The 27,104-nt window shown below is 35.3% G+C and overlaps 1 protein-coding gene across 1 annotated transcript in view; it reads left to right on the forward strand.

Moving 5' to 3' along the window:
- Positions 1 to 25,196, forward strand: part of SPRED1 (sprouty related EVH1 domain containing 1) — a 114,961-nt gene extending 89,765 nt beyond the window's left edge. Inside the window, exons 5-7 of the mRNA XM_028119488.2 lie at positions 4,999 to 5,148; positions 20,794 to 20,895; positions 23,995 to 25,196. Coding sequence (XP_027975289.1) covers positions 4,999 to 5,148; positions 20,794 to 20,895; positions 23,995 to 24,645 — 903 coding nt within the window. The 3' untranslated portion in view covers positions 24,646 to 25,196. The remainder of the gene's footprint in view (positions 1 to 4,998; positions 5,149 to 20,793; positions 20,896 to 23,994) is intronic.
- Positions 25,197 to 27,104: the final 1,908 nt, after the last annotated feature.

Below are 27,104 nucleotides of genomic sequence, written 5' to 3' on the forward strand. Positions count from 1 at the left end.
CCAGTATGAACAGAGATGTGAGGAAATGATCCCTCTGTAATATACTATCGAGGGGTTTTCAAATGGTACATAAGCTTGCTAGAAGGTAGCTTGGTAATATAATGGGAATATATGCATATTCTTTAGTGATTCTATTTATGGGAATTAATCCTAAGGAAATAATATTACCACTGCACCAAAACGTATGTATAAGGATGTGCATTGCAACATACATAACAGAAAGTAGGAAGGAATCTAAAGGTCCATAATTAGAGTATTAGTTATAGAATAGATGACACACACAAATACTGCACTTCTTTGCAAGCATTTCAAAGCACAGGTACATCTTTATATATTGATGTGAGAGGTCCATGATATATTATGAAGGAAAAACACCACATGGATAGACTGTCTATAGTATAAATGGAACGATATTATACATAGGATATGAACAAATATACATGCATTAAGAAGTCTGGAAAGCTCTATGTCAAATAATAGGTGTTATTCCATGGGGTTGGGATTATGGGCAGAATTTTTCTGTGTAATTTGAACTTTTACATTTATTAAAATTATTTCTTTTGTGGGGGAAGATTTTTTTGTTAAGGAGTTCTTTTTCTACATTTTTTTATCCTGTTAAACCACATTTACTCCCAAGAGTCTATATTACTTATAATGTGATCTGATTTGTGGATGGTCGCATATTAGAGATTATTTATATGATACTATATGACAGGCATAATTATAAGCCCTAGGGATAAAATGGAGGCAAAGTCTCCCATTACTGGCTCTTGGCAGAAATATAAATAAAAGAACACTTAGAATATAGGGTGATAGATACAAGTATTTTTGAGGATCTTTAGAGGAGGGAATGATTAAGTTGGAGTGGATCACCCAAGACTTTTAAGAGTTTATAGGTGACATTTCAAAGAGTTTTTCTTGTGAAAGAATTGAAGACAGTCATTGTGGGCAGAGGAAATGGCATGTACGAAGAATCAGAAGTGTGAAAAGTCAAATGGTAAGAAACAAGTACATCAGTATTTCTGAAACCAAAAGATTTGAGGATGAAATAGTATTAGGAGCCATGGTAAAATTGCACAAACTTGTGCATTCATTTCTTAGTTCTTTTGTTCATTCTCAGAGTTTCTTGTTGCAGAAAGAAAATATTATGTAACTTTTAGTAGAACTGATCCATTATTGTAGAAATTAAACAGCAGATAGTTACATAAAAGTGTAAGTTGTGATAATGCCTGGGCTTGGTGAGAATATAGATATGTGAATTGTTAGCACTACCTTGGAAACATAGGTATATCCTGTAGGTATATCTTGTAATCCACCATTTCTATTCCTGGATATTTACCAGAAAACCCTCTTGTACATATATACCATAAGGTCTGTAAAAGAATGTTCTTAGCAACATTGTTTGAAATAGGCCAAAAAATAAAAATAAAAAAAATAACTGGGGGGAGAGGGCCCATTTCTATGGATTTGTGTAAATTGTATTTCTTATGAAGGTGTTCCTCAGACAATACTGATTTTCTTCCCTTCCACTCTCCAGTATGTGCAGGATTCCCCAAGAGAGCTTTGGTAATTGGAAATCTTAGAAGGGTTGAGCAGAAAAACAAATAGATTTGCATGAATAGCCTTCCCCAAGTCTGGAAACAAGGAGATCAGTTAAAAGCCTACTGAAATAAGATAGGCAAAAAAGATAATGAGAGAAAATCGATTTGAAAGGTACGCAGAAGGTGAACTTGTTTAGAAAATAATTTTTTTTAATCGAAAGAAAGATATCTTGCATGAATCTAGGAGGGTTTGGGGCAAGGGTTGAAGAATGTCTTAGTTCATCATTTCACATACAGAGTGGGGGGGAAATGTATTTAAGCCAAAAAGCATATGACTAATTCCCTAGTTGATTTACTTGAATATTTTAATAGAATATATTTATATTTCAAAATATTACAATTTGGTATCACAAACAAGGGAAAAAGTATATACCTAGATTTTAAGAGAAATTGTGGCCTACATAAAAGTAAAGCTCTAGAAAAATTGGAAAATTACTCATAATCAAACCATCAAGGATAGGTGTTAACATTCTTTTTATATCATTTCAATCTTTTATTTTTTTATGGTTATGATAATACTGTAAATAAAATTTTGTAACACTAAATGTTTCCCCATATAGTGGATATTAGTCATAAGCCTAATTTCAAATGACCACTCAATATTCCATTAAATGGAGATACCATAATTTATGTAACCATCCCCATATTTTGGGACATTAGGGTTATTTCTTAAATTTTACTATTAAAAGTAATTCTGTTGAATCACATACCTGTACCTCTGAAACAAATAATACATTATATGTTAAAAAAAAAAAAAGGAGGAAGGGAAAAATGAAGGGGAAATTGGAGGGGGAGATGAATCATGAAGAGACTATGGACTCTGAGAAACAAACAGGGTTCTAGAGGGGTGGGTGGTGGGGTGATGGGTTAGCCTGGTGATGGGTATTAAAGAGGGCACGTACTGAATGGAGCACTGGGTGTTAAACGCAAACAATGAATCATGGAACACTATATCAAAAAAAAAATAATTCTGAGAAAAATAATTTTGCCTAAAGCTTCTTCCATTTAGTACTCTTTTTTTCTTTGCAAGATTCAAGACTTTGTCAAAATGTTTTAAAAACTTTTGATACATTCTACTGAAATAATTTTTCACAAATGGTTGTTCCACATTTTACTTGTATATGTAGAATTAGCAATGACTAAGAATGGCCATTTTACTTATTACTGCTTTTTTTAAAACTTTTTCAATATACATCTAAATTTATAACTTGCTGAAAGAGATATAATTAAGTAGTAGGAACATACTCTCCCAGTTTGGGATTCTGTAAAAATGTTAGTTTGTTTCTCACAGTTCAAGGATAAGGGACCTTATTGTAGATTGTAGTCTGTACAATACATTGAGGGAGGGAGTTGTTTGTTTTTACCATATGAGACACCTGAAAGATGTTTTCCTTATTTTATTATCTGAGACCCATTTAGGTGTGTAGTTAAAAATTAACTGTGTGATGTGAACTGTAGTTATTAGGTAAATTCTAGCTGTTTTGGCAAACATTTTTAAGTAGAACTAAATTATTTGTTACTCAAACAATAAACACATTTTTATTTAATAATGAAATAACACTCTTGATAGTTCCCTTTAAAAAATAAATGTATTCTTAATCAAAATGAAATGTGTTTTTGCTTAATGTACAGAATATAAGTAGAATTAACCCAAGTCAGTAGAGTAAAATACTTGTGTTATATAACAAGTTTATGTTTGTTCAGATATGGACTTTTCAGTAGGCTTTATTTTACAAATCTTAAATGACTCCTCAATTAGATTGGAATTCAGTAAAATCAACCTGATCCAAATAGTTGTCACCATTATAAGTATAATTACTTTGTAATTACTACTGATATTACTACTACTACTACTACTACTACTACTACTATAGTAATTCATGCCTGTTTACAGATTTTAATCTCTTGAGTATCCCAAGTAACCCCAAAGTTGTTAGTACAAATATACCCAATTTATAATAAAACCATAATTTAGAGAAGTTAATTGCTTGAATTGCTTAAATTCTATACCTTAGTTGGATGAGACAATTTTCTAACTTAGGCCCTTTCTCTAAACCTCCCCCCCCAGGCCCCCATGTTTTTTTCTATTCAGCTTGCTTATGATTTTTACAGTTACTTGAATCATTTATTTTCAAAACTGTCTCGAATATGTTAATATATTTCTTGAAATTTTTTACTCCTTCCAATTTTCAGCATGCATTTTGAAAGAATGTTTGCTGGTTACTAGTATTTAACCAACTTCCTTCTAGTAATTTAGCATTAACTATCATAACTCATTGGGACAACTGTAATGAAAATCAGCTAAAAAGAACAATTAACTGGGTTTGACATTTAGTTTTAAGTGATAGTGCATTCTCAAATATATTTTTAAAAGTTTAATTGCTTTTAGTTTTCATGGCATTTTCACATATATTATCATCTCACTAAATCCTTAAGAAAATCCATGTGGTAAAATAGCATAGGAATTATAAAAGTATTTGGTAATTGAAAAAACCAATTCCACAGAAATTAAATGTCACAGGGCTACTTTGTTCCAGAGCAAGGACTAGAATGTGCATTTATAAACTAAAATATGTTAGCTATTTTATGAATCTTATGCTTTAATTTTAGAGCACCAAATTTTTAATTGTTTTTTTTTTTAAAAAGCTCATAAAGGTTTACTACACCTTTAAGATTATTAGCCCTGTAGTGATTACTCCAAATTATTTTAGGTTAAGCCAGTGATAGTATTTCTGTCATTTTTATTTGGCTTTCACAATCTCTTCTAATAATTATACAGTAACAGGAAAAGTAATGGCAAATAATTATCTCATTCCTTTAAACAAATTATTGTTTATGAAATTTCAGAAACATGTCATTAGGGCCTGTCATTGAGCATGTCCCTTACCTAAGTCTCATGTGCATGAGCTGAATCAGCATAGTCAGGCTAATTAATTCTTTATTCATTCAGTAAGGTCATGGACTGCTGTTTTCTTTTGATCCCCTGTATCATATAACACAGCACAGTCCTTGGTACATACTTTTTTAACTTGCAAGATAACACTTAAATTGATTTGTGTATCTCTGTAATAATTTCTTCATTTTCTATGTATGTTGCTTCTCGTTAAAATTTAAAACTTCATTTTAATTAGATTATCTCTCTAACATGGCATGGTTAGGCTTCTAATTCTTCCTAAGTCATTTGCTATAAGGAAGCCCATAAAGTTGATTTATTATTAATATTATTGTTATTTTATTTTGACCTGGCTCCCTAATCATGATTGTTTGTGTTTGGGGAATTGCCATTTATAGTGATGGTAGTGGTACATAATGATTTGCTAAATACTTGCTAGAGTGAAAGTATCTTACTTTTTTTTGTTTCTGGCAACTAATGAATTTTGGGGATTATTCCCATTAGGCAACTGAAGAGGACAGTTCCAGTTCTCTAGTGAAAGATCATCTCCAGCAAGAGACAGTTGTTACCAGTGAGCCGTACAGAAGCTCAAGACCTTCTGCCTTTGAAGATCTGAATGCCAGAAGAGTTTACTTGCAGAGCCAAGCCAATCAGGTGAGAAGATTAAATATTTTTCGGTGTGTTATTCATATGTGTAGAAATTGGATGTATTAGAGAAGGACATTAAGACCATCTGCCTTTATCAGACAAACAACAGAAATCTAGGGGAATGTGATTTAATTGAACCATAAATTTGACTTTACATTTTTTGATTACAGAGTTGAAAGGGAAAGTGTGTTACGCTTTCATTATCTGGGAGGATCTGGGAGGAAGAACCATTTCAGTCTCTTAGGAACCAGAAGTTTCTCTAGCTTTACTCTACATGAAACTTCTCAGATGACAGATATTATGAAAAATATCTTCAGCAAACATATCTGTGGCATATACACTGATAAATTTCATAGAGTTATTTCTTATAGCTTAACCTCAGATACTAATAATGTATTCCTAAATCAACTCAGTGAAAGTGTTTCCTTTGGGTACTGAGTATACAACTCTCTAATTTTTCCAGCTTGATCTAAAAATGAAACCTTAATTATAGACTATAACCCTGTTTTTATGTCACTCACAAATGTTATCAAATCTGTCAGAAGACCATTCATGACCCCATTTCTCTTAGTGATAGAAACAAATGCCTTCATTGTTAAATAAGCATTTGAACCGTTTCGCTATGAACTCATGTGGTTTAAACCATACCCATTATATGTCTGCAAAATCAGAAGCCCATCAAAGTGGTTTTTTAAAAAATGTTTTAAAATACTCTTCTTGATAGACGATATTTATAAGATGTATTAGTGTCCAGTGGCATAGTGGCTATGACTAAAGCCCACCTGATTCTCATTTCATGATTCTCATTTTAACCTGAGGATCCCAAACATGCAGCTTGTTAGGGAAGAAGTTTGCTTTGCATTTGCTCTTCCATCTATCTGGAACACTTCTCCCCTAGATCTTCACAAAGTTTGCTCCTCCCTTCGGGTCACCTCTTTCGTGAAGCCTTCCCTGGGCACTCTAAATAAAATAGCAACTTTTCTATCACTGTATCCTTACTCTGCTTTATTTTTCTTCATAACATTTATCATTTCCTAGCTTTATGTATTTAATTTTTCTATTTGTACTATTTGTTTGTTCCCTGATACCTTGAGAAACCTAGAAGTTTCTGAAGAAAGTGAGCCTCTAGTTAACATTTGTTGAATGAGAGAATGAATAAATGCTAACGGCATCAGCTTGGAAGCAAATGATGTTTTGACTCAGTTTATTCCTGTTCTTATCATTCAATACTGGGAACTTGATTAATTTAGGATAACTTGGGGACTTTATTTTATTATTTTTTAAATTGACATATAATATATTATTTGTTCAGGGGTACAAATCTGTGATTTATCAGTCCTATATAATACCTAGTGCTCATTACAACACTTACCCTCTGCAATGTCCATCACCCAGTTACCCCAGCCTTCCACCTCTCTCCCCTCCAGCAACCCTCAGTTTGTTTCCTATGATGAAGAGTGTCTTACAGTTTGTCTCCCTTTCTGGTTTCGTCTTGTTTCATTTTTTTCCCTCTCTTCCCCTATGATCCTCTGCCTTGTTTCTTAAATTCCACATATCAGTGAGATATGATAATTGTCTTTCCCTGACTGACTTATTTCACTCAGCATAATACCCTCTAGTTCATCCACGTCATTGCAAATGGCAAGATTTCCTATTTTTTTATGGCTGTGTAATATTCCATTATATATATATACTGGGGAGGGGGGCTTGATTTTAGTGACTCAGTGGCATTCCTTAGAATTCATTTTAAGAATAAATAGAGCTAGGGGCGCCTGGGTGGCTCAGTTCGTTGGGCATCTGCCTTCGGCTTGGGTTGTGATCCCCGGGTCCTGGGATCGAGCCCCACATCGGGCTCTCTGCTCAGTGGAGAGCCTGCTTCTCCCTCCGCCTCTGTCTGTTGCTCTGCCTACTTGTGCTCTCTCTCTGTCAAATGAATAAATAAAATCTTAAAAAATAAATAAATAAATAAATAGAGCTAGGACTTTGAGGTGCTAGGCATTAAGTAGCTTCTCTCTTTCCCCACTCCCACTGTTCTCCTCTATCTTGTTCATACAAACTCAGTATGACCATTTATCTCTGTCTTTCTTTACATATCCATTTCATTCTTTTTCCCTATGGCCTAGGTTCTTTGTTGCCTCATTGATTAGTAGTGTATTATGACTATCAGAATGTCAGGCTCAGCCCTTTCAGTCTACATGACATTCCAGCCTAGATCGCTATTGTCCCAAACCAATTCCATACTCTTATAAGAAGGAAGCTGATTGGCTCAGCTTAGGGCAAGTTTATTTATATATTCTACATAGCTCTCCATTCCAAGGTTACAGGATGAGCCGATTAGGCAGAGAAGAGATAAAATGATGCACACTCTATCCAACATTGCCACTTTTGGGCAGAGCTCCAGTTCTAGGCTATCTTAAAAGTTTATGGCTTGCCTTTGTGTTAGGTGCCAGATCCTGGTTTAATCATAATTATGGCTGATTGGCAGGAGAATGGCAAGGCTAATCATGGCAACCTTGGAGCAAGGAGATGTTTCTTTTTGTCTTGTGTAAATTTAAGCTATGTGTTTTACATTTCCTGCCTAAACTTGTTATTTTGCCATTTTCCATAAGGTCTGTTTGCTTAATAGAACCAAACTAGGCATCAGGGGAAACGTTGTTCCCTGGATAGAAATTTCTCCAACAGTGGGTAAGGTCTTGGGCTTCAGACAAAGGCAGATCTAGTTTTAAATCTTGTTCTTTTAATTTACTTACAATTACAAAACTAATGCTCTCCGTCTTACTGTTTCCTCATATGTAAATATCAGTAATAAAACTTACTCCCGTAGTGTTATTTAGGGGTTAAGGAAGATCATTCATTCATGCAAACATTGATATGTATTTGGAATAGATGCATGTTGAAAATGTTAGAGTACCTACTATGTGCCAGGCCCTATTCTAAGCCCTGAGAATAGCTGTGAACAAGAAAGATATGAGCTCTAGCCTCATGAAGGATATAAATGCTAGTAGGGGAGATAGACTGTTAAACAAGTTAAACCAATAATATTTCAGATAGTAATATTGCTGTGAAACAAAGTAATGGGAAATAGAATAGTAGGAATATACAGGGAAATAGACTAGTAGGAATTATACAGATCTATAAGATGATAGGGAAAATCCTCTGGGGAGCTATTTATATGGAGATATGAATAATATCAAAACAAAACATAATAGCCGTATGAAAATCCAGGGTGGGATATCCAAGCAGCAGCTTGGTATTTCAGAGAGATAGGCTGATGGAGCTGCAGTTCAGTGAGTAAAGGTGGTAATACACTGCAAGTTACAGTTAGAGAATTTGGTAGAGTTTGCATAGTGTAGGCTATTGGGAGGAGTAGGAATTTTGTTCTAGTTTCAGTGAGAAGCAGTTGCAAGGTTTTTAATCTCCAATAAAGGTCCCATTTGCATTTTAAAAACATTATTATGGCTTCTTTGTGGAGAATGGACAGTTAGGATGTGGTCATGAGTGGAATTAAGACCAATTTGAAGCTATTGTTTTCATCCAGGTAAAAGATTTTGGTGATTTGGACTAGACAGAAATGATGAGAAATGGTGAGATAAGGGGTAAATTCTGGAAGGAAGAGCCAAAGAAGTCTTGATAATAGATTAGAGTCCAGGATGCCTTCTGAGTTTGAGGTCTAAGCAATGGAACGAGTGATGGTGCCATTATCTGAGATGGACAAGACCAGGACAGTACCTCTGTCACCACCAATACAGTGCCATTCCCACTTCCCACTGTTTCACTATTCACAGAGTGAAAGATTTGTCTAATACCCAGAGGTTGTATGTTAGGACATGTAGGCTCTTATATTCTGAATGATGTATGTCATGATTAAGTAAACTGTCATGATTATTTCAGGGTGAAAAAAGATGGATCTTAAATCTTTCTTGTGATCAGATAGTTTTTAAATGTTTACTTAACTGAAGTTCTATTTTCTCCACTGACCTCAGACTTTATAGCCCCTTTCACTTTCATGTTGGCCATTTTTCAAACACATTGGTGTTGTCATTTATTGCTAGGGGGTTTTTTTCCTTCTCAGAAGATAAGACTCTCTTGTTTCCTTGATAGTGTTTGATTGTCTTAATTTGTTCTGTCAAACACATGAGTGTTCTCCCAGTACATAGAACTGCAATTTATATTGATATTCTTTACATTTTTCCCCTCTGATATCATGGTATATGAAGTGGCATAATGAAACCTGTTAGTATTTCTTATTCTTTTTTTTTTAAAACCTGTTAGTATTCCTTTCTGGTGTTTTTCATAAATAAAAAAAAAACACTGAAAGCAACACAGATTTCTGAGAATCATTCTGCTTTTACTTTGGAAGATGACTTTCATTCTCATATTTAATTATTTTCAGATTAGTTGTTAAAGTATTATATGTGTTTTCATGTTTAATAATTTCATCTGACCTTTGTAATTGTCTTAGGAAATCAAGAAGACTAAGAATGAGATTTTATAGTCTTTTGGTGCTTCACTAAGTGCTTTTGACTCCAGTATTTCATTTGAGCAGAGCCAGTATCTTTAGTTTTTGTCAGTGAAGAAATTCATGCATAGAATCATTAAGTACCTGAACAGTCACTTAGATTAATACTCGCTGAATTGTTAGAATTCAGGTTATTTACAAATGCTAAATGTTTCTTTCTTCTACCTCCTCCTCTTCTTCTTTTCCTTTTTATTCTAGCTCAGACTAAAATACTGCCTTTTATGTTAATCAGGCAGCTTTGTATTTCATTAAATCTGTAAGTATGGCTTGTTAATCCTTATCATAGCTGGTCCCTACTGTATGCTGAGTACTGTTTAAAGTATTTATATAACTAATATTGATTGATCTTCACAACAACCTGTATGACAAACTGCCTCATTTGGGGGATAGAAATTATCCATAGTTTATGCATGTTTTTGTCTAAGTTTACTATGAAATTTTATAAGAAATGCAAGAAAAATTAATTGGTACAAGAAGGAAAAAAGTAATTTTAAGCCAGTTTTACTTTGACTAAAATAATAACAAAAATAGAGGCTGAATACCTTTTCCAGGGATTTGGAGTCAGAACAATCCATCTGGAGTCATATTTGCTCATCAACATCTAGGCATTCTAGGAAATAAGATAGTTAAGATTGGGGATATCCTGTTTAATATCTTTAAATATAAAATATGTTCCAATATCTTGAGTGATGGGCAGAAAAACTCACCAGTGGAGGAGAGAGTGGATATATGTACATCCTGAAGTAGGCCCGTGATTGATATAGTTGAGCCGTGAGAAAAAACTTGATGAAGGTAACACAAAGTTATAATAGACTAATATTCATCATCCCAGGCCCTGGGAATTTATTTGGCCTACCTTTTTTGTCTGAGGGAAGTATAAGCTACTCTTTTGACTGATGGGAGGGAAAAGAACTGAGCCCTTCTCCCAAAATGGCAATGATGATAGTGGTGGATTGGTTGGAGAATGTAGTCGCCATGCAGAAAACTGTAAAATAGTGCTAGGTAACTGCAAAGAGGGAAGTAAACAACATTTGGCAGGCAGCTCTTAGCATGGGGATTTTGAACATGGCTTCAGAAGGAGCCAGACTATTAGGGAATTGAATTCTAGCTTCTTTACAACTTTTCCTTATCTCCAAGATTGATGTGACATACAGAAACAAGAGTTATGTTTTATGAGTTTATATAACTAGACATTTAATTACACATTTGCTGATGTTAAAATAAGTGAACTCAGTTTATTAGGGATTAGAATGGAGTAGGTATTCTCCTTTAAAGCTGCAGTAGAGGGGCGCCTGAGTGGCTCAGTCGTTAAGAGTCTGCCTTCGGCTCAGGTCATGCTCCCAGGGCCCTGGGATTGAACCCCACATTGGGCTCCCTGTTCCACAGGAAGCCTGCTTCTCCCTCCCCCACTCCCCCTGCTTGTGTTCCCTCTCTCGCTGTCTCTCTCTGTCAAATAAATAAATAAAATCTTAAAAAAAAAAAAAAAGCTACAGTAGTTATTAGCTGTGCATTTAATAAGTAATTACAGAAGTTTCTTAACAGGATTAATGCACACTTGCATTTGGTACAGTCCTGTTATAGTGGTATACCATTTGTCCATTTGGATGTCACCCAATAGGCCTCACAGAGGAATTTCCCATATTACAGAATCTGGCCTTAAACTTGAAGGTCAGAAACCATATTTTGTCAGGATGTTAAGACTGGAGTCATCTTTCATGACGTAAAATAATCACATTTAAGAAAAATGGTTTATAAAAATTAGGATGTAAAATTTAAGCCATCGTGTGGACTGTAGTACTAGTGGTAGCTTGTTTAGTACATTGTCTGCATAAAATAGATCTTCATGAGATACTAGATCATTGCCAAAATCTAGCTTCATGTGTATATGCTCAACAGAGTACTTGCATGCTTTCAATGTTTAATTGCCTTTGACTGGATAGCTTGATGGATCCTTCTCTACAGCAGAACAGTCTTGCCAAAAGAACTAGACTGTTTCCTTGCTGTCAAGAAATATGAAGAGTCTGAGATTTTTATCCTGGCTAACAGGTTAACCTGCCAGTTGTATGGATGCTGACAGAAGACAAGACTGGTAGATGAGAGACAAAGGACATTATTACTCACAGCACAATAAAGTAGCATGAGCTTCATGTTTGTGTTGGTCCCCTGGCCTTCCAAATCCGGTGGGGATGGCACTGAGCTGCTCAGGTAGATGTTGCACACTCAGTAGGTTTGCATCACAGCATTGGAACCCTGGGCTTAGGGAATCCAAAGTCTTTTATAAAGGGCAGTAAGTTTTGCCTGACTTTTGCCAGAGAGGGAGACAGTGTCATAGTCATATACTGGATGCTAAACAAACCTAACTGAAAACTGGGAAGACACTATGTTTCAGTGGTTTCACTTTACACACATCTTTGCATAGAAAGAGTCTGAAACAAAGACAAACAGTGCCTCTCCTCACTAGGTCTGCAGAAATGAGACCTAAGGAGAATTGTTACCTAATACTAGCTGAAAAAAACACTAGGTTTTTCCTCAAGTTATGCTTAGATAGGCATTTTAAGTGTTTGTCTTTGACTTATTTTCAGTGCTTCCATGGGCTATTTAAATCCTTTTCATGGATAGGTACGTTCTTTCAAAATGCTAATGCTCTCAGTCAGGTATTAGGTCAGTTAGGTCTAATAGACCTAGAAGCTAGCATTATAGCTCTTTTACTCAATTTTGCTTACTTTCAAGTTCCTGAAGGTCATTTCATTGTGGACAAATAAAGGCACATGTATCAATGAGCTTCTGATAGAAAATTTATGACATATTTAGTACTTAGAAAGCAATATACATAACGAACACCTGAGAAACCAGCAAACAACTTAAAGAAATGAGCGCCCCCAGTCCCATTCCCTTGCTTCATTCTAGAGGTAACCATTATCTTGGATTTTGTTTACTTTGCATTCCTGTGCTTTCTTGGTAACTCAACCGCTTATTTCTTCTTCTTTGGCCAGTGGATATTTCAGTTGTTTCCATATTTTTGTTGTTATTAGGCATACTGCTAGTACAAACTTTCTTGTTCCAACTATTCATATGCAAGACTTTCTTCAGGGTGTATAGGAACGGGTTTTTTTTTTTTTTTTTTTTTTAAAGATTTTGTTTATTTGAGAGAGAGAGAATGAGAGATAGAGAGCACGAGAGTGGGGAGGGTCAGAGGGAGAAGCAGATTCCCTGCTGAGCAGGGAGCCCGATGCGGGACTCGATCCCGGGACTCCAGGATCATGACCTGAGCCGAAGGCAGTTGCTTAACCAACTGAGCCACCCAGGCACCCAGGAACGGGCTTTTGACATTGGTGTGTACAGAAGGCTCTGAACAAATTAGACAAATTAGTCTATAGGATTCCTGTGTTCTATGAGTAAGAGATACTTATTGAGCATTTGCAAGATTATAGAAATAGCTGTGATTGTTCCTTTATAAAATGGTTTTAATTAAGTGGTCTTCTATGACCTTGTTCCTGAGTAATCTGAGTAATAAAATTTTCAGTGACATTTCTCCATTTTTAGTTTTATTTATGGGCAATATCTCTTAGCTAATGGTAGTTTTTCACTCTCTTTAAGGGGGTTTTGATGAGTAGATATTCTAAATTTTAATGCAACTGAATTTATCATTCTTTTCCTGATGGTGTTTCTACAAATTCCTCCCTATTTTTGTCTCAAACGTTTTCTCCCTATTCTTTTTTTAATTTTTTATTGTTATGTTAATCACCATATATTACATCATTAGTTTTTGATGTAGTGTTCCATGATTCATTGTTTGTGCATAACACCCAGTGCTCCATGCAGAATGTGCCCTCCTTAATACCCATCACCAGGCTAACCCATCCCCCTACCCTCCTCCCCTCTAGAACCCTCAGTTTGTTTTTCAGAGTCCATCGTCTCTCATGGTTCGTCTCCCCCTCTGACTTACTCCCCTTCATTCTTCCCCTCCTGCTATCTTCGTCTTTTTCTTTTTTCTTAACATATGTTGCATTATGTGTTTCAGAAGTACAGATCTGTGATTCAACAGTCTTGCACAATTCACAGCGCTCACCATAGCACATACCCTCCCCAGTGTCTATCACCCAGCCCCCCCATCCCTCCCACCCCCCACCACTCCAGTAACACTCAGTTTGTTGCCTGCATTTTCTCCCTATTCTAAAAGTTATAAATTTTTGTTTGTAACCCACTTCAAACTAATTTCTGTGGTAGTGATCCAATTTTATTTTTTCCATATAGATAATAGATAATTAATTGTTCCCACACCATTTATTGGATTCCTTCCCCCACTAATAAACAGTGCCATATCTTCATTTATCAAGTTGCATGTTTTGAATCCTTTTTAAAAATCTGATCAAATGCTTACTTCATTTTGTGTTTACTTCAGATCCCATTTTCCTCATGACACCTTCCCAGACCATTGAATCCATGGTGATTTCTTCTCCTGTTAACTCCTGAATTCTTACACATTCCACCTTAAGTTATAATTACATAACTTTGCAAGCTTATGCTTTATCCTTTTACCTCAGTGAGGATAATAACCGTTTTTCTACTTTATCATGCTTTCCATAGTGTCTAGTATTATATATTTTTTAGGAAATCAAATATAGTTGCATACTGAAACTAAAAGGAAAACTGAATGGGAAATATTAGCTCATAATTTTTCACACTATACAGAAATAGGTAGACATAGGAGGATGCATAATAAAGACAGGTTAGAGAAAGTAAACTCCATAATACAGAAATTGTACTTCATCCCACATTAATCATTTAGTCCTTCCTCATAATTAAAATTGGAATGCTTCTGTTTCTCTTTATGGTCCTACTATGTGATTAAAGTGCTAAAGTAAAATTTTAAAACTGTAGGAAACAAGGCTGGGAATGAAATAATTTCTTAAAGTCCTTAACTATTTTATTTTCTTTTAGAGAGAGAGAGAAAGAGAGCATGAGCAGGGGGAGGGGGGGAGGGAGAAGCAGACTCTGCTGAGCAGAAAGCCTGATGCGGGACTCGATCCTGGGACCCTGGGATCATGACCTGAGCTGAAGGCAAATGCCTAACCAACTGAGCCACCCAGGCTCCCCTGTCCTTAACTATTTTTATTAAACTTCTTTTTTGTTTAAGATACTACTAAGTAGGTGGTTCATGTTGCATATGTCCATTTAAATTCATTATTGAGTTGAAGTATACAAACTTTTTAATCCAGCAATTCTACTTTTAGGAATTTGTGATGCAGATATGCCTGGACATGTGTATTAAAAAATAATGTATAAAAATATTTGTTCAGTTGTGTTTATAACAGCAAAAGCTGGGGAGGAGTCTGTGTATATTGATCAGACTAGTTAAATAAATTATTCATTCAATGGAATATTAAGCTGCTATTAAAAGAAAAGCTATATGTATAAACAGAGAAAGGTATCTGTAATGTAACAAGTGTAAGGAAGCACTAAATTTTTAAAGATCCTCATAATGCAGACATGCATGAGTGTGTGTGTGTAAATACATAGCCCCAAAGTGGAAAGTACAGTTATAACTGATGAACTTACCTTGACATACCATAATCACCCAAAGTCCATAATTTACATTTGGGTTCACTTTTGGTGTTTTGCATTCTGTGTATTCCAACAAATGTGTGACATGTATCCATCATTATGGTATCATAGAGTTTTTTTATTGCTCTAAAAAATTCTCTATGTTCCGCCTGTTCACCTCTACTCCACCCACCAAAACACAACTCCTGGCAACGTATCTTTTTACTATCTTTATAGTTTGCCTGTATCGGAAAGTCATATAGTTGGAATCATAAAGTTAATATAGCCTTTTCAGATTGGTTTCTTCCACTTAGTAATATGTATGTAAAATTCTTCCATGTTTTTTTACAAATACTGAATAATAATCTATTGTCTGGGTCTACCACACTTTATCCTTTCCCTTACTGAAGGCCATCTTGGTTGCTTCCAAGTTTTAGCACTTATGAATAAAGCTACTATAAATATTGTTGTGCTTATTTTTGCCTGGACATAAGATTTTGAATCTTTTGAGTAAATATCAAGGAGGACAATTGCTGGATCATATGGGAAGAGTATGTTTAGTGTTATAAGAAATTACCAAATTGTCTTCCAAAGTATGTGTACCATTTTGAATCCTACCAGCAGTCCTCTTGCCCCACATTCTTCCCAGCATTTGGCATTATCAGTGTTCTGAATACGCCATTCCAGTAGTTGTGTAGTGGTATCTCATTGTTTTAATTTGCATTTCCCTGATGATTTAAGGTATGTAGCATCTCATTTGCTTACTTTCCATCTGTGTATCTTCCTTGGTGAAGTGACGAGATCTTGGCCCATTTTTTTAATTGGGTTGTTTGGTTTTTTGTTGTTGGTTTTTAACAATTCTTTGTATATTTTGGATAACAGTCCTTTATCATATATCTCCTACAAATAATTTCTCCCATTCTGTGGCTTGTCTTCTTGTTATTTTGACATTGTATTTTGCAGAGCAGAAGTTTTTAATTTTAATGAAGTCCACCTTATGAGTTCTTTCTTTCATGGATTGTGCCTTTGGTGTTGTATCTCAAAAGTCATCGCCATTTCTCTGCATCTTCACCAACATTTGTCGTTTCCTGACTAGAGGGGAGGGGGGGTGGGGGATGGGTTAGCCTGGTGATGGGTATTAAAGAGGGCACATATTGAATGGAGCACTGGGTGTTATACGCAAACAATGAATCATGGACCACTACATCAAAAACTAATGATGTAATGTATGGTGATTAACATAACAATAAAATAAAAAATTTTTAAAAAGCCATCACCGTTACCAGGGTCATCTGTTCTGTTCCACTGATCTATTTGTTCTTTTGTATCAACCACACTGTCTTGATTAATATAGCCTGGAAGTCAGGTAATGTCAGCCCTCCAGCTTTAATTCTCCTTCAGTATTGTGTTGGCTATTCTGGGTCTTTTGCCTCTTTCTATAAACTTTAGAATCAGTTTGTCAGTATCCACAAAATAATTGGCTGGGGGTTTAATTGGGACTGCATTGACTCTAGAGACCAATTAGGGAAGAACTGACGTCTTGACAATATTGAGTCTCCCAATCCATGAACATGGAATATCTCTGCATTTATTTTCTTTTGTTTTGTTCATCAGCATTTTATACTTTTGCTCATACAGATGTTATATACATATTTTGTTAGATGTGTGCCCAAGTATTTCATTTTGGGGCGTGCTAATATGAATAGTACTGTGTTTTTAATGTCAAACTCTGTATGTTTAGTGTTCATATATAGGAAAATGATTGGCTTTTATATATAAATCTTGTATCCTGCAGCCTTTCTATAATTGTTTATTAGTTCTAGGAGTTGTTTTTTCAGTTCTTTCAGATTTTCTACATAGATGATTGTCACCTGTGAACAAGGACAGTTTTATTTCTTCCTTCTCAATCTATATACCTTTTATTTCCTTTTCTTGTCTTATTGCATTAGCTAGACACTCTACCTTTGGATTTAACCTTCTTTTTCTAATTTCCTGTGGTCAAGACTTAGATTATTGATTTTAGGTCTTTCTTTCCTAATATATATATATATATATATATATATATATATATATGTATTTGATGCTATAAATTTCCCTGTAATCACTTCCTTCACTCTATCCCACAATTTTCATTTCTATTTAGTTCAAAATACTGTTGATTTCTTCTTTGATCTACATGTTGTTTAGAAATGTGTTGTTTTGTTTAATCTCCATATATTTGGGGATTTTTTCACTTACCTTTTTGTTGCTGATTTCTAGTTTAATTCCTTTGTGGTCTAAGAGCAGACATTGTGTAATTTCTATTCTTGTAAATTTATTAGAATCTGTTTTATGGGGGCACCTGGGTGGCTCAGTTGTTAGGCGTCTGCCTTCGGCTCAGGTCATGATCCCAGGGTCCTGGGATCAAGCCCCACTTCGGGTTCCCTGCTCAGTGGGACGTTTGCTTCTCTTCCTCTCCCATTCCCCCTGCTTGTGTTCCCTCTCTCACTATGTCTCTCTCTGTCAAATAAATAAAATCTTTAAAAAAATAAAATAAATCTGTTTTATGGCCCAGAATGTGGGCCGTAAATGGTTGATGTTCATGTGAGCTTGAGAAAATATGTATTCTGCTATTGTTAAGTAGTCTGTAGATGTCAGTTATATTCACCTGATTGATGGTGTTGAGTTCAGCTAGGTCCTTAATGATTTTCTGCCTGTTGGATCTGTCCATTTCTGATTGAAGGGTGTTGAAGTCTCCAGCTGTGGTAGTAGGTACATCTCTTTATCCTTGCATTTCTATCAAGTTTTGCCTTGTGTAATTTAATGCTCTGTTCTTAAGCACTACACATTAAGGATTGCAGGTCTTAGAAAATTAATCTCATAACATTATGTAATGCCCTCTTTATTTTTTTTTTTTAAGATTTAATTTATTCCTTAGAGAGAGAGAGAAGATGCACAAGCAGGGGGAGAGGCAGAGGGAGATGGAGAAGCAGGCTCCCTGCTTGATGTGGGGTTTGATCCCAGGACCCCAGGATCTTGACCTGAGCCAAAAAGCAGACGCTTAACCAACTGAGCCACCCAGCTGCTCCTTAATGCCCCTCTTTATGACCAGTAATTTCTTTGCTTTGAAGTCTGCTTTGTCTGAAATGAATTAAATTTGCTTTCTTTTGATTAGTGTTAGTATAGTGTATTCTCTCTCCGTTTACTTTTACTCTATATGTGTCTTTATACTTATAGTTCATTTCTTGTAATTGGGTCTTTTTTATTCATTCTGGCAGTCTGTATTTTTTAATTGGTACCTTTAGGGCATTAACATTCAAAGTGGTTATCAATACAGTAAGATTAATATCTGTCATATTTTTTTACAGTTTTCAATTTGTTGCCCTTGTTCTCTGTTTCTCTTTTTGTCTTTCACTTACTTTCTGCCTTTTGTGGTTTCATTCAACATTTTATGTGGTTTTATTTTCTCTCCTTTTTAGCATATAAGTTATATTTGTTTGTTTTACCTTTTTTTATGGTCTCCCTATGCTTTGCATCTGTGTCCATTTTCAGAGAACACTAAATCACTTTACAGGTATTGGGATTACCTGATAATAACAAAATAATCCTAACTCCTCCTTCCCATCTCTTATATCATTACTGTCATTTATTTCACTTTATATATGTGAGTATATATGAATATATATAATCATACATGATTGAATACATTGTTACTATTTTTGAATAAGCTATGCTCTGTTAGCTCAATTAAGAATAAGAAAAATTAAAATTGTATTTTATTGTGAAATATTATTTTATTCTTTCCTCAGTGCTCCTTTACTCTTATGTAGATCTGAGTTTCTGATCTGTATTATTTTCCTTCTCTCTAAAGAATCTCATAACATTTCTTATAAGGCAGGTCTACTGGCAACAAATTTCTTCAGTTTTTATTTGAGAAAGTCTTTATATCTTTTTTGAAGTTTGTTTGCTTTTTGGCAAGGTACAGAATTCTAGGTTGACAGATTTTTTTCTTTCACCACTTTAAATATTTTACTCCACTCTCTTCTTACATGGTTTCTGAGGTGAAGTCAGATGTAATTCTTTGCTCTTCTATAAGTAAGGAATTTTGTTGTTGTTGTTGTTGTTCATTTTTCAGGATTTTTTCTTTGAGTTTTTATAGTTTGAAAATATTCTTAGGTATAGTATGTTTTTTGGGATTTATCCTGCTTGGTGTTCTTTGAGTTTCCTGGGTCTGTGGTTTGGTGTCTGACATTAATTTAGGTAAATTCTCAGTCATTACTATTTTAAATAGCTCAGAGATTTTTTTCCTCAGTCATGTCCAGTCTAGTAAGTTCAGCAAAGGCACTCTTCATTTCTCTTAATGTTTGTGAACTCTAGCATTTCTTTTGGTTCCTTATTAGAATTTCTATCTCTTTCCTTGTATTGCTCATTTGTTCTTGCATGCTGTCTATCCATTAGAGCTTTTAGTGTATTAATCATAGTTGTTTTAAATTCCTAGTCTGCTAATTCCAACATCCCTGCTATGTCTGGTTCTGATGCTTGTTCTGTCTTTTCAAATTGGTTTTTGCCTTTCAGTATATTTTACAGTTTTTTTGTTTTGTTTTTGTTTTTTTTTAATAGCTACACATGATGTACTGGGTCTTAAAGGAACTGCTAGAAATAGGCCTTTAGTATACGGTGGTGAGGTATGGTGGGGAGGGGAAGCATTCTGTAGTCCTATGATTAGGTCTCAATCTTTCAGAATGAGCCTGTGCTTCTGGACTGTTAACTCCACTAGTATTTTGCAGTTTTTTCTAACTTTTTGGTTGGGTCAGCTGGTTAGAGTTGACTAGAGTTGGCTCTTTGTCTTCTGGGTCAGGTAGGCTCTGATAATATCCTAGGTCAGGCTCTGGTTCACTAGTTTCTCCTGAGGGCAGACCTTGTTAAAAAAAACAAACCGAAAAACCCGAGTATTCTGGCATAGTTAAAAAATGGTTCCATTTCCCATCCCCTTTCTGGATGCATGCAAGGATTTTTCTGATATTTACTGCAAGAACTTGGTTGAGCTCCTGGAGGTAAACACAAAAAAATTTGGGAGCTCTACTATGACTGGGTCCACTTAGAGTTTTTAACTCAGTGTATACACTGAGCTCTGGCAACTCATCAATTATAGTTCAGGTTTTCCAACCTCAGCACTGGTTTCTATGGGAATTTCTGCTCATGAATCTGCTCTAGTGGGCTGTGACTCCCTTTATTTTCCTGTCTGTCTCCAATCTTGGAGGCAGGGGTTTGCACTGTGTCCTCCTCTCTCTTACAGATCTGGGAAGAGTTGATGATATTTTTTCTATTTAAGGTTTTTTACTTGTTAGAACAGAGTGGCAATTACTAAGTTCCTTACATGCAGAATCAGAAACCAGAAGTTCGTGTTACTTTCGAAATTAAAATTTAAATGTGTAAGGAATCGCCTAAGTTTAAATAATAGGATGATTCAAATAATGCTTTTTATTAAAACTATTTTGAAAGGCTTCACTACTAATAGGCTATGAAGTTTTGGAATACACACTGCATATAGTTTTATTAAAAATAAATACATTCTCTTGTCACTTAAGTAGAAATTGTTTATATTTTAGATAACGTTCAGTCATCCGGGCCTAGACAGTCAGAGCAGAAGTATAGAATATGTACAACGACAAATATCCAAGGAATGTGGAAACCTAAAATCCCAAAATAGGGTAAGTGGTCTTAGTTTTATCTTCTTTTTTTGTTGTTTTGTTTTTAATGTTTTTATTTTTTTTTTTTTAAGATTTTATTTGAGAGAGAGCACAAGCAGGGGGAGAGGCAGAGGGAGAGGGAGAAGCAGACTCTCTGCCCAGCAGGGAGCCCGATGCAGGACTCGATCCCAGGACCCCCAAGGATCATGACCTGAGCCGAAGGCAGATGCTTAATGACTGAGCCATCCAGGCATCCCTTAGTTTTATTTTCCGATATAGACTATAACTAATTAACATATAAGTGAAATTTTTTAGTCTCCATGTAGCTGAATTATACTAAGAATTTTTTTTCATGTGTACATTTGCTACATATATGATTATAAACACTATTACTTAAATTCCATCCAAGTTTCTGGTTTGAGTCTGAGGATTGCCACTGTGTATTTATCACTGAATAAAGCCAATAGGAATTATATATTGGTAATTTAATAGACTGTATCCATCATTCCACCTTTAGCCCAGATCTGGAGGTTTATTTTAGCCCCAGTTCCATAATATCTTAAGAATGGAATTTTGCCTCAACCTGGATCAGGTGCTTTCCTGTAGACCAGTTACTGTGTCCAGGGACTAGGACTAGGAAATACAAATGTGACTACAAGAAGCCCGCTTGTATAGGTAAAGGGAAAGGTCATTTTGATTTAGACCCCATTTGATTTATCCCCCAAAAGATATAATTTGCTCCCGGGCCTCAGGAAGACAATATACCCAGAAAGGGGGTGGGAGAAGGAGCAAGGAGAGGGAATGAGAACAAGCAGGTGTAGTGTGTTTTAAGTCATTTTCAGAGACTATATAGCCAAGCTATATACATGTGTGTCTGTGTATTGGTTTGCTAGGGCTATCATAACAAAGTATCAGATGGAGTGGCTTGAACAAAAAAAATTATTTTCTCATAGTTCTGGAAACTGGAAGTCTAAAATCAAGATGTTGGCACATTTGGTTTCTTCTGAAGCTTCTCTTCCTGGCTTGTAAATGTCTGCTTTTTGGCCACGTCCTCATATGGTCTTTCTTTTGTACACCCACATCTCTGGTGCCTCTCTGTATGTCCAAATTTCCTTTCCTTTTCTTTCTTTCCCTTTTTTTTTTTAAGATTTATTTATTTATTTTAGAGAAAGAGAGAGAGAGAACACGTGTGAGCAGGGGGAGGGGCAAAGGAAGAGGGAAAGAATCTTCAGACTCTTGGCTGAGCACGGAGATCCCACGACCCCAAGATCATTACTGAGCTGAAATCAAGAGTCGGAAAGTTAACTGACTGAGCCACACAGGCTCCCCCAAATTTCCTTTTCTTAAAAGGATACCAGTTTGGATTAAGACCCATCGTAAGGACCTTATTTTAATGTAATCACCTTTAAAAGGCCTTATATCCAAATGTTGTTATATTCTGAAGTATTGGTTTCAACATAGGAATTTGGGAGTACACAGTTCAGCCCATAACATTCCGCCCTTTGGTTCCTCAGATTCATCTCATCACAACAGCCCAAAAGTTTTAACCCATTCTAGCATCAATTCTAAGTCTTGCATCTTTTCTACTAAGTTGAGTGTGGGTGAGATGCAGGATGTGTTTCATCCTAAGGCAAAATTCCTCTCCAGCTGGGAACCTGTAAAGCAAGACAAATTACCTGCTTCTAAAATAGCAGGATGGGAAAGGCATAGAATAGATACTCCCTTTTGAAAAGGGAGAAATCTTAGAAAGAAGAAAGCAGTCATGAGTCCTAAGCAAGTCTAAAACCTAGCAGGGCAAATTCTGTGAGATTTTAAGGCTTGGGAATAATCCTCTTTGGCTCTGGCTCAGTATTTTGTCCTATGGGCCAAGCAGATTGGTGACCCCAAATCCTTAGCAGTGCATGATAGCCTCATACCCTAGGTTCCAGGTTTTCTACTGAAACTGAGGAGAGAGCCTCACCCTTGGGATCATTCTTTCCTTTTCTTAAAGGATAACACATGTTTTCAGTCAGATAGCTCTATTTGCCAGTCCTGTAAATCCTAGAAGTCCAAAAAAGCTTTTCTTCGTTTCATGCTACCTCTGTTTCCTGTAGTCCGTTGTAGCAGCTTTGTAGCTGAGATAGTTGATTGGATTCAGGAATCACACCATAATCTCTTTATTATATGATTGGTTAGCCACACCCTTGGGTATTCTCTCTAGAACATTCTTTCTCAATTTTTGCACTACCCATAGGCAGAGAATTTTCCAATTCTTCAAGATCTCCTTCCTTTTTGCTTAAAAGTTTCTACTTCAGTTTATCCCTTTCCTCTCACATTTTAGTGTTAGCCACAAGGAGAAACTGAGCACCTTCAGCGCTTTGCTTAGAATCTCTGCCAAATATCCAAGTCCATCAGTCACAGGTTCTGTCTTCCACACAACGCTAACATACAGTTCATCCACATTCTTTACCAATTTAAAACAAGTATCACCTTCCCTCCAGTTTCCAACATTGTTCATTTCCATCTGAGCCTTCACCAGAAGCACATTTAATGTCCATATTCCTAACAACAGTCTCTTCAAGGCTTTTTGTAACATGAACCTCAAAACTCTTTTAACTTCTACCCATTTCCAAAGTCATTTCCATGTTTTTACGTACTTGTTAACAGCAACTCTCCCAATTCTTGTACTAGAATCTGTATGAGTCAGGGTTCTCCTGAGAAACAGAACCAACTCGTTATGTATATATACACAGAGAGAGATTTATTTTAAGGAATTGGTTCATGGAATAATGAAGGTATATATGCAAAATATGCAGGTAGGCTAACAGGCTTGAGACCCGGGGAAGAGTTGCAATCCCATCCAAAGGCGGTCTGCTAGCAGAATTCTGTCTTGCTTGGGCTGGTCAACATTTATGTTATTAAGGCCTTCAACTAATTGATGACGTCTGTCTATGTTGTGGAAGATAATCTACTTCATTCATAATCCACCAACTTAAAGATTGATCTCATACAAGCAACATCTTCACTTAAACATCCAGAATAATGTTTGATCAAATATTTGGGCAGTGCAGCCCAGCCAAATTGACATATAAAATTAACCTTCACTGTTCTTATTGCCATTTTCATCTCTTTCCTTTTTAGGTCCCTTTGAAATCAATCCGACATGTCAGCTTTCAAGATGAAGATGAGATTGTCAGAATAAACCCTCGAGATATCTTAATACGTCGTTATGCAGACTACAGACATCCTGACATGTGGAAAAATGACTTAGAGAGAGATGATACTGATTCCAATATTCAGTTTTCTAAACCAGACAGTAAAAAATCAGACTATCTATACTCTTGTGGGGATGAAACTAAGTTAAGTTCACTCAAAGACTCTGTGGTATTTAAGACACAGCCTTCCTCATTAAAATTTAAGAAGTCAAAACGAAGAAAAGAAGATGGTGAACGTTCCCGCTGCGTATACTGCCAGGAAAGGTTTAATCATGAAGAAAACGGCAGGGGAAAATGTCAGGATGCTCCAGACCCTATTAAAAGATGCATATATCAAGTTAGTTGCATGCTCTGTGCAGAGAGCATGTTATATCATTGTATGTCAGACTCAGAGGGAGATTTTTCTGATCCCTGTTCATGTGACACTAGTGATGACAAGTTCTGCTTGCGATGGTTAGCCCTAGTAGCTTTGTCCTTCATCGTACCATGTATGTGCTGCTATGTCCCTTTGAGAATGTGCCATCGTTGTGGCGAGGCGTGTGGGTGCTGTGGTGGGAAGCATAAAGCTGCTGGGTGAAAGAATCCCGTGCCAAAATGAGCTTAAAATCTTTGTTTCCAGGAATTAGCTAACTTGTATTTGTGGAAGCTTTTGGCAAGCAATATGAAATCTTGCCTGGTCTCATTGGGGCCACACGTGGAGGAAGCAGAACTCGTTAGTTCTTGGCATTTCACAAACGCTAGCCATGCCTAACTTTCTCCCTTCAGTGCATGGCATGTTTTGTTACAGGTTGTAAAGAGTATTTGCAAAAGGAAACCATTTCTGGTTATTGGCTATACAAAGCATAAAATATCCAACTTAAAAGGGATTAATTTTTGGCATTTTTGTATATTTATGCATTAGGTGATGGGACTTTTAAAGGTTTGAATTCATTAAGACATAAACTAAAAGTGCACTAGGGGACAGTTGTTTTCAATCTAAGAAAAGTTAACACTTGGGAATTGTAAGAAGTAAAACAAGTGCAACTAAATCATTTATTAGTTGTTTTTTGAAAGCGGTTTTATGTATAAATAACAAATGTTTATATTTAACTAAATATAAGGTACGAATTATCACATATTAAACTTTTCTTCCCCTTCCTAGTTCTGAAGTAGATGTACATATATCTACTGTCACATTCCATTATATTTTGAATATTTTACTCATCTAGTTAATAATGTTTTTATTCCATGTGAATGATTTGATATTTTCATCCTCATTTCCCTTTGGCTACAGTTTATATTGAGTTCTATCTGTACATTCTGGTAATCTAAAATCTTTAAAAATATTCTAATAGCCTTGAGCGACCAATTTTTTTTTTTAAAGCACAGATGTAATTGTCTAATGTTCTGATGGGAACGTAACACTTATTTTTATATAAAAAGAGACTGAGTAAACATTATAGAAAAAAGTGAGGTTTTGGGGTTGTTTTGTTTTTTGTGGTATTCAACCAGCAAGTTGTTTTCTTTAGAGTTTCCTCCTTCAAAAAAATCACATTGCATTTACAAATGTTTTACAAGGCAAAAAGTGTAACTGGATAGTTCATGTAAAAGTTTCCTCCTGAGATCTCCATTTATCACTCTGCTAAACTAGACTGTGTTCAGCTGTGTTAATTTTTTAGCTTAATTCTCAGTGCTTATTATTCACATAACAATAACTTTTCCCAGTTGCATTTTACTTTATTTAAACTTGCCAAAAGCAAAATTATTTTATGTTAAAATATATACTAAACTATCCCAGGAAAGTATTTAATCCAACATTGTGAATGAAATATCTTGTACATATAATTTTATTTCTTTTGCAGAGCATTGTATTACTGGATGTTTTATTTACAAAGTAGTTGGATAATGTTCCAACAAATTGTTTAAAGTAGTAGTTGGATAAATGTTCCAACAAATTGTTTAAAGTAGTTGGGGTCAATTTGTCTGGTTGGTTTGTTTTTTTATTGGTTTTTGTTTTTGTTTTTGTTTTTGTCTAAGTGTTACATTAAAACTCTAACAAGTAAAGGGTTCTTTAAGAACATTCCCTTAGAGGGATAAAGTTGAGAAGTGTGCCTTTTTTTTAATGGCTTGAAGTTTCAGAAGTGATAAAATTAAAATCACACTACCATTTGAAGCTCATTTCTATGCAGGTTTTAAAATGTCATTTATGTATCGTTCTTTTTACATATCACACTTAAGCTTGTGTTAGCTTTCTTCTTTTGCCCCAGATCAAACTGAACAATGTATATAACACTATCTGTCTGTAAAATACTTTTTTTTAAGAAAGCATTTATATTTATATGACAGCTTGAACTGACAACATTGTGTATATAGATCATCTTGAAGTATTATTTCACATTGAAAAGAAGAAAAATATATTGATAACTATAGATGTTATGAAGAAGAGGTTATTTCTAGTTTTGTACTAAAAATCAATTGGATGAACTAAATCCAAAATATGACACTGTAGCAGCAGTTTTAAGACTTATTTTTACTGTTTATATAATTGAACACTGCTACACCAGATGATCTTCATCCCTGAAGTTTTCAGCTAAACTTGGTTTCCTAGAATAGACTGTTAACTTTTAAAATTACTTTTTATTGGTAAAATGGAAATACTGGTTTTCCTTGTGAATGAATTTTCATATTTGTAAGTGCTGAGTTCATAATTCAGGTTTGAGCAAGGTGTGAATAACTGAAGAAAATAACTTGCTGGCCCTATAGGAAAATGCTGTGGAAATGAACTGTGTATATACTTCTGGGAAGAACAAATTTAATCATTTCTTCTGTTAAGCACTAATCAGTATAGTGCAACTCCTGGTTCTGTACTGTATTTTATATGCAACATATATGCTTTAATATTTTAATGTTTGTGCATTAATATTTTCAATTTGTTTAACCACTTTGCTGCTAAGATTTTGCCATCCCATTCCCATTTTTTTCCTTTACAATTTTAAACAAGTTTCTTCATTAAAAACTATGGTGATGAAATGGTTTTTATTTCACCTTGGATCTTTG

This window comes from Eumetopias jubatus, unplaced genomic scaffold (assembly GCF_037043125.1).
Source record: "Eumetopias jubatus isolate StellerSeaLion01/CBP00866 unplaced genomic scaffold, mEumJub1_p1.0 scaffold_7, whole genome shotgun sequence".
Lineage (NCBI taxonomy): Eukaryota > Metazoa > Chordata > Mammalia > Carnivora > Otariidae > Eumetopias > Eumetopias jubatus.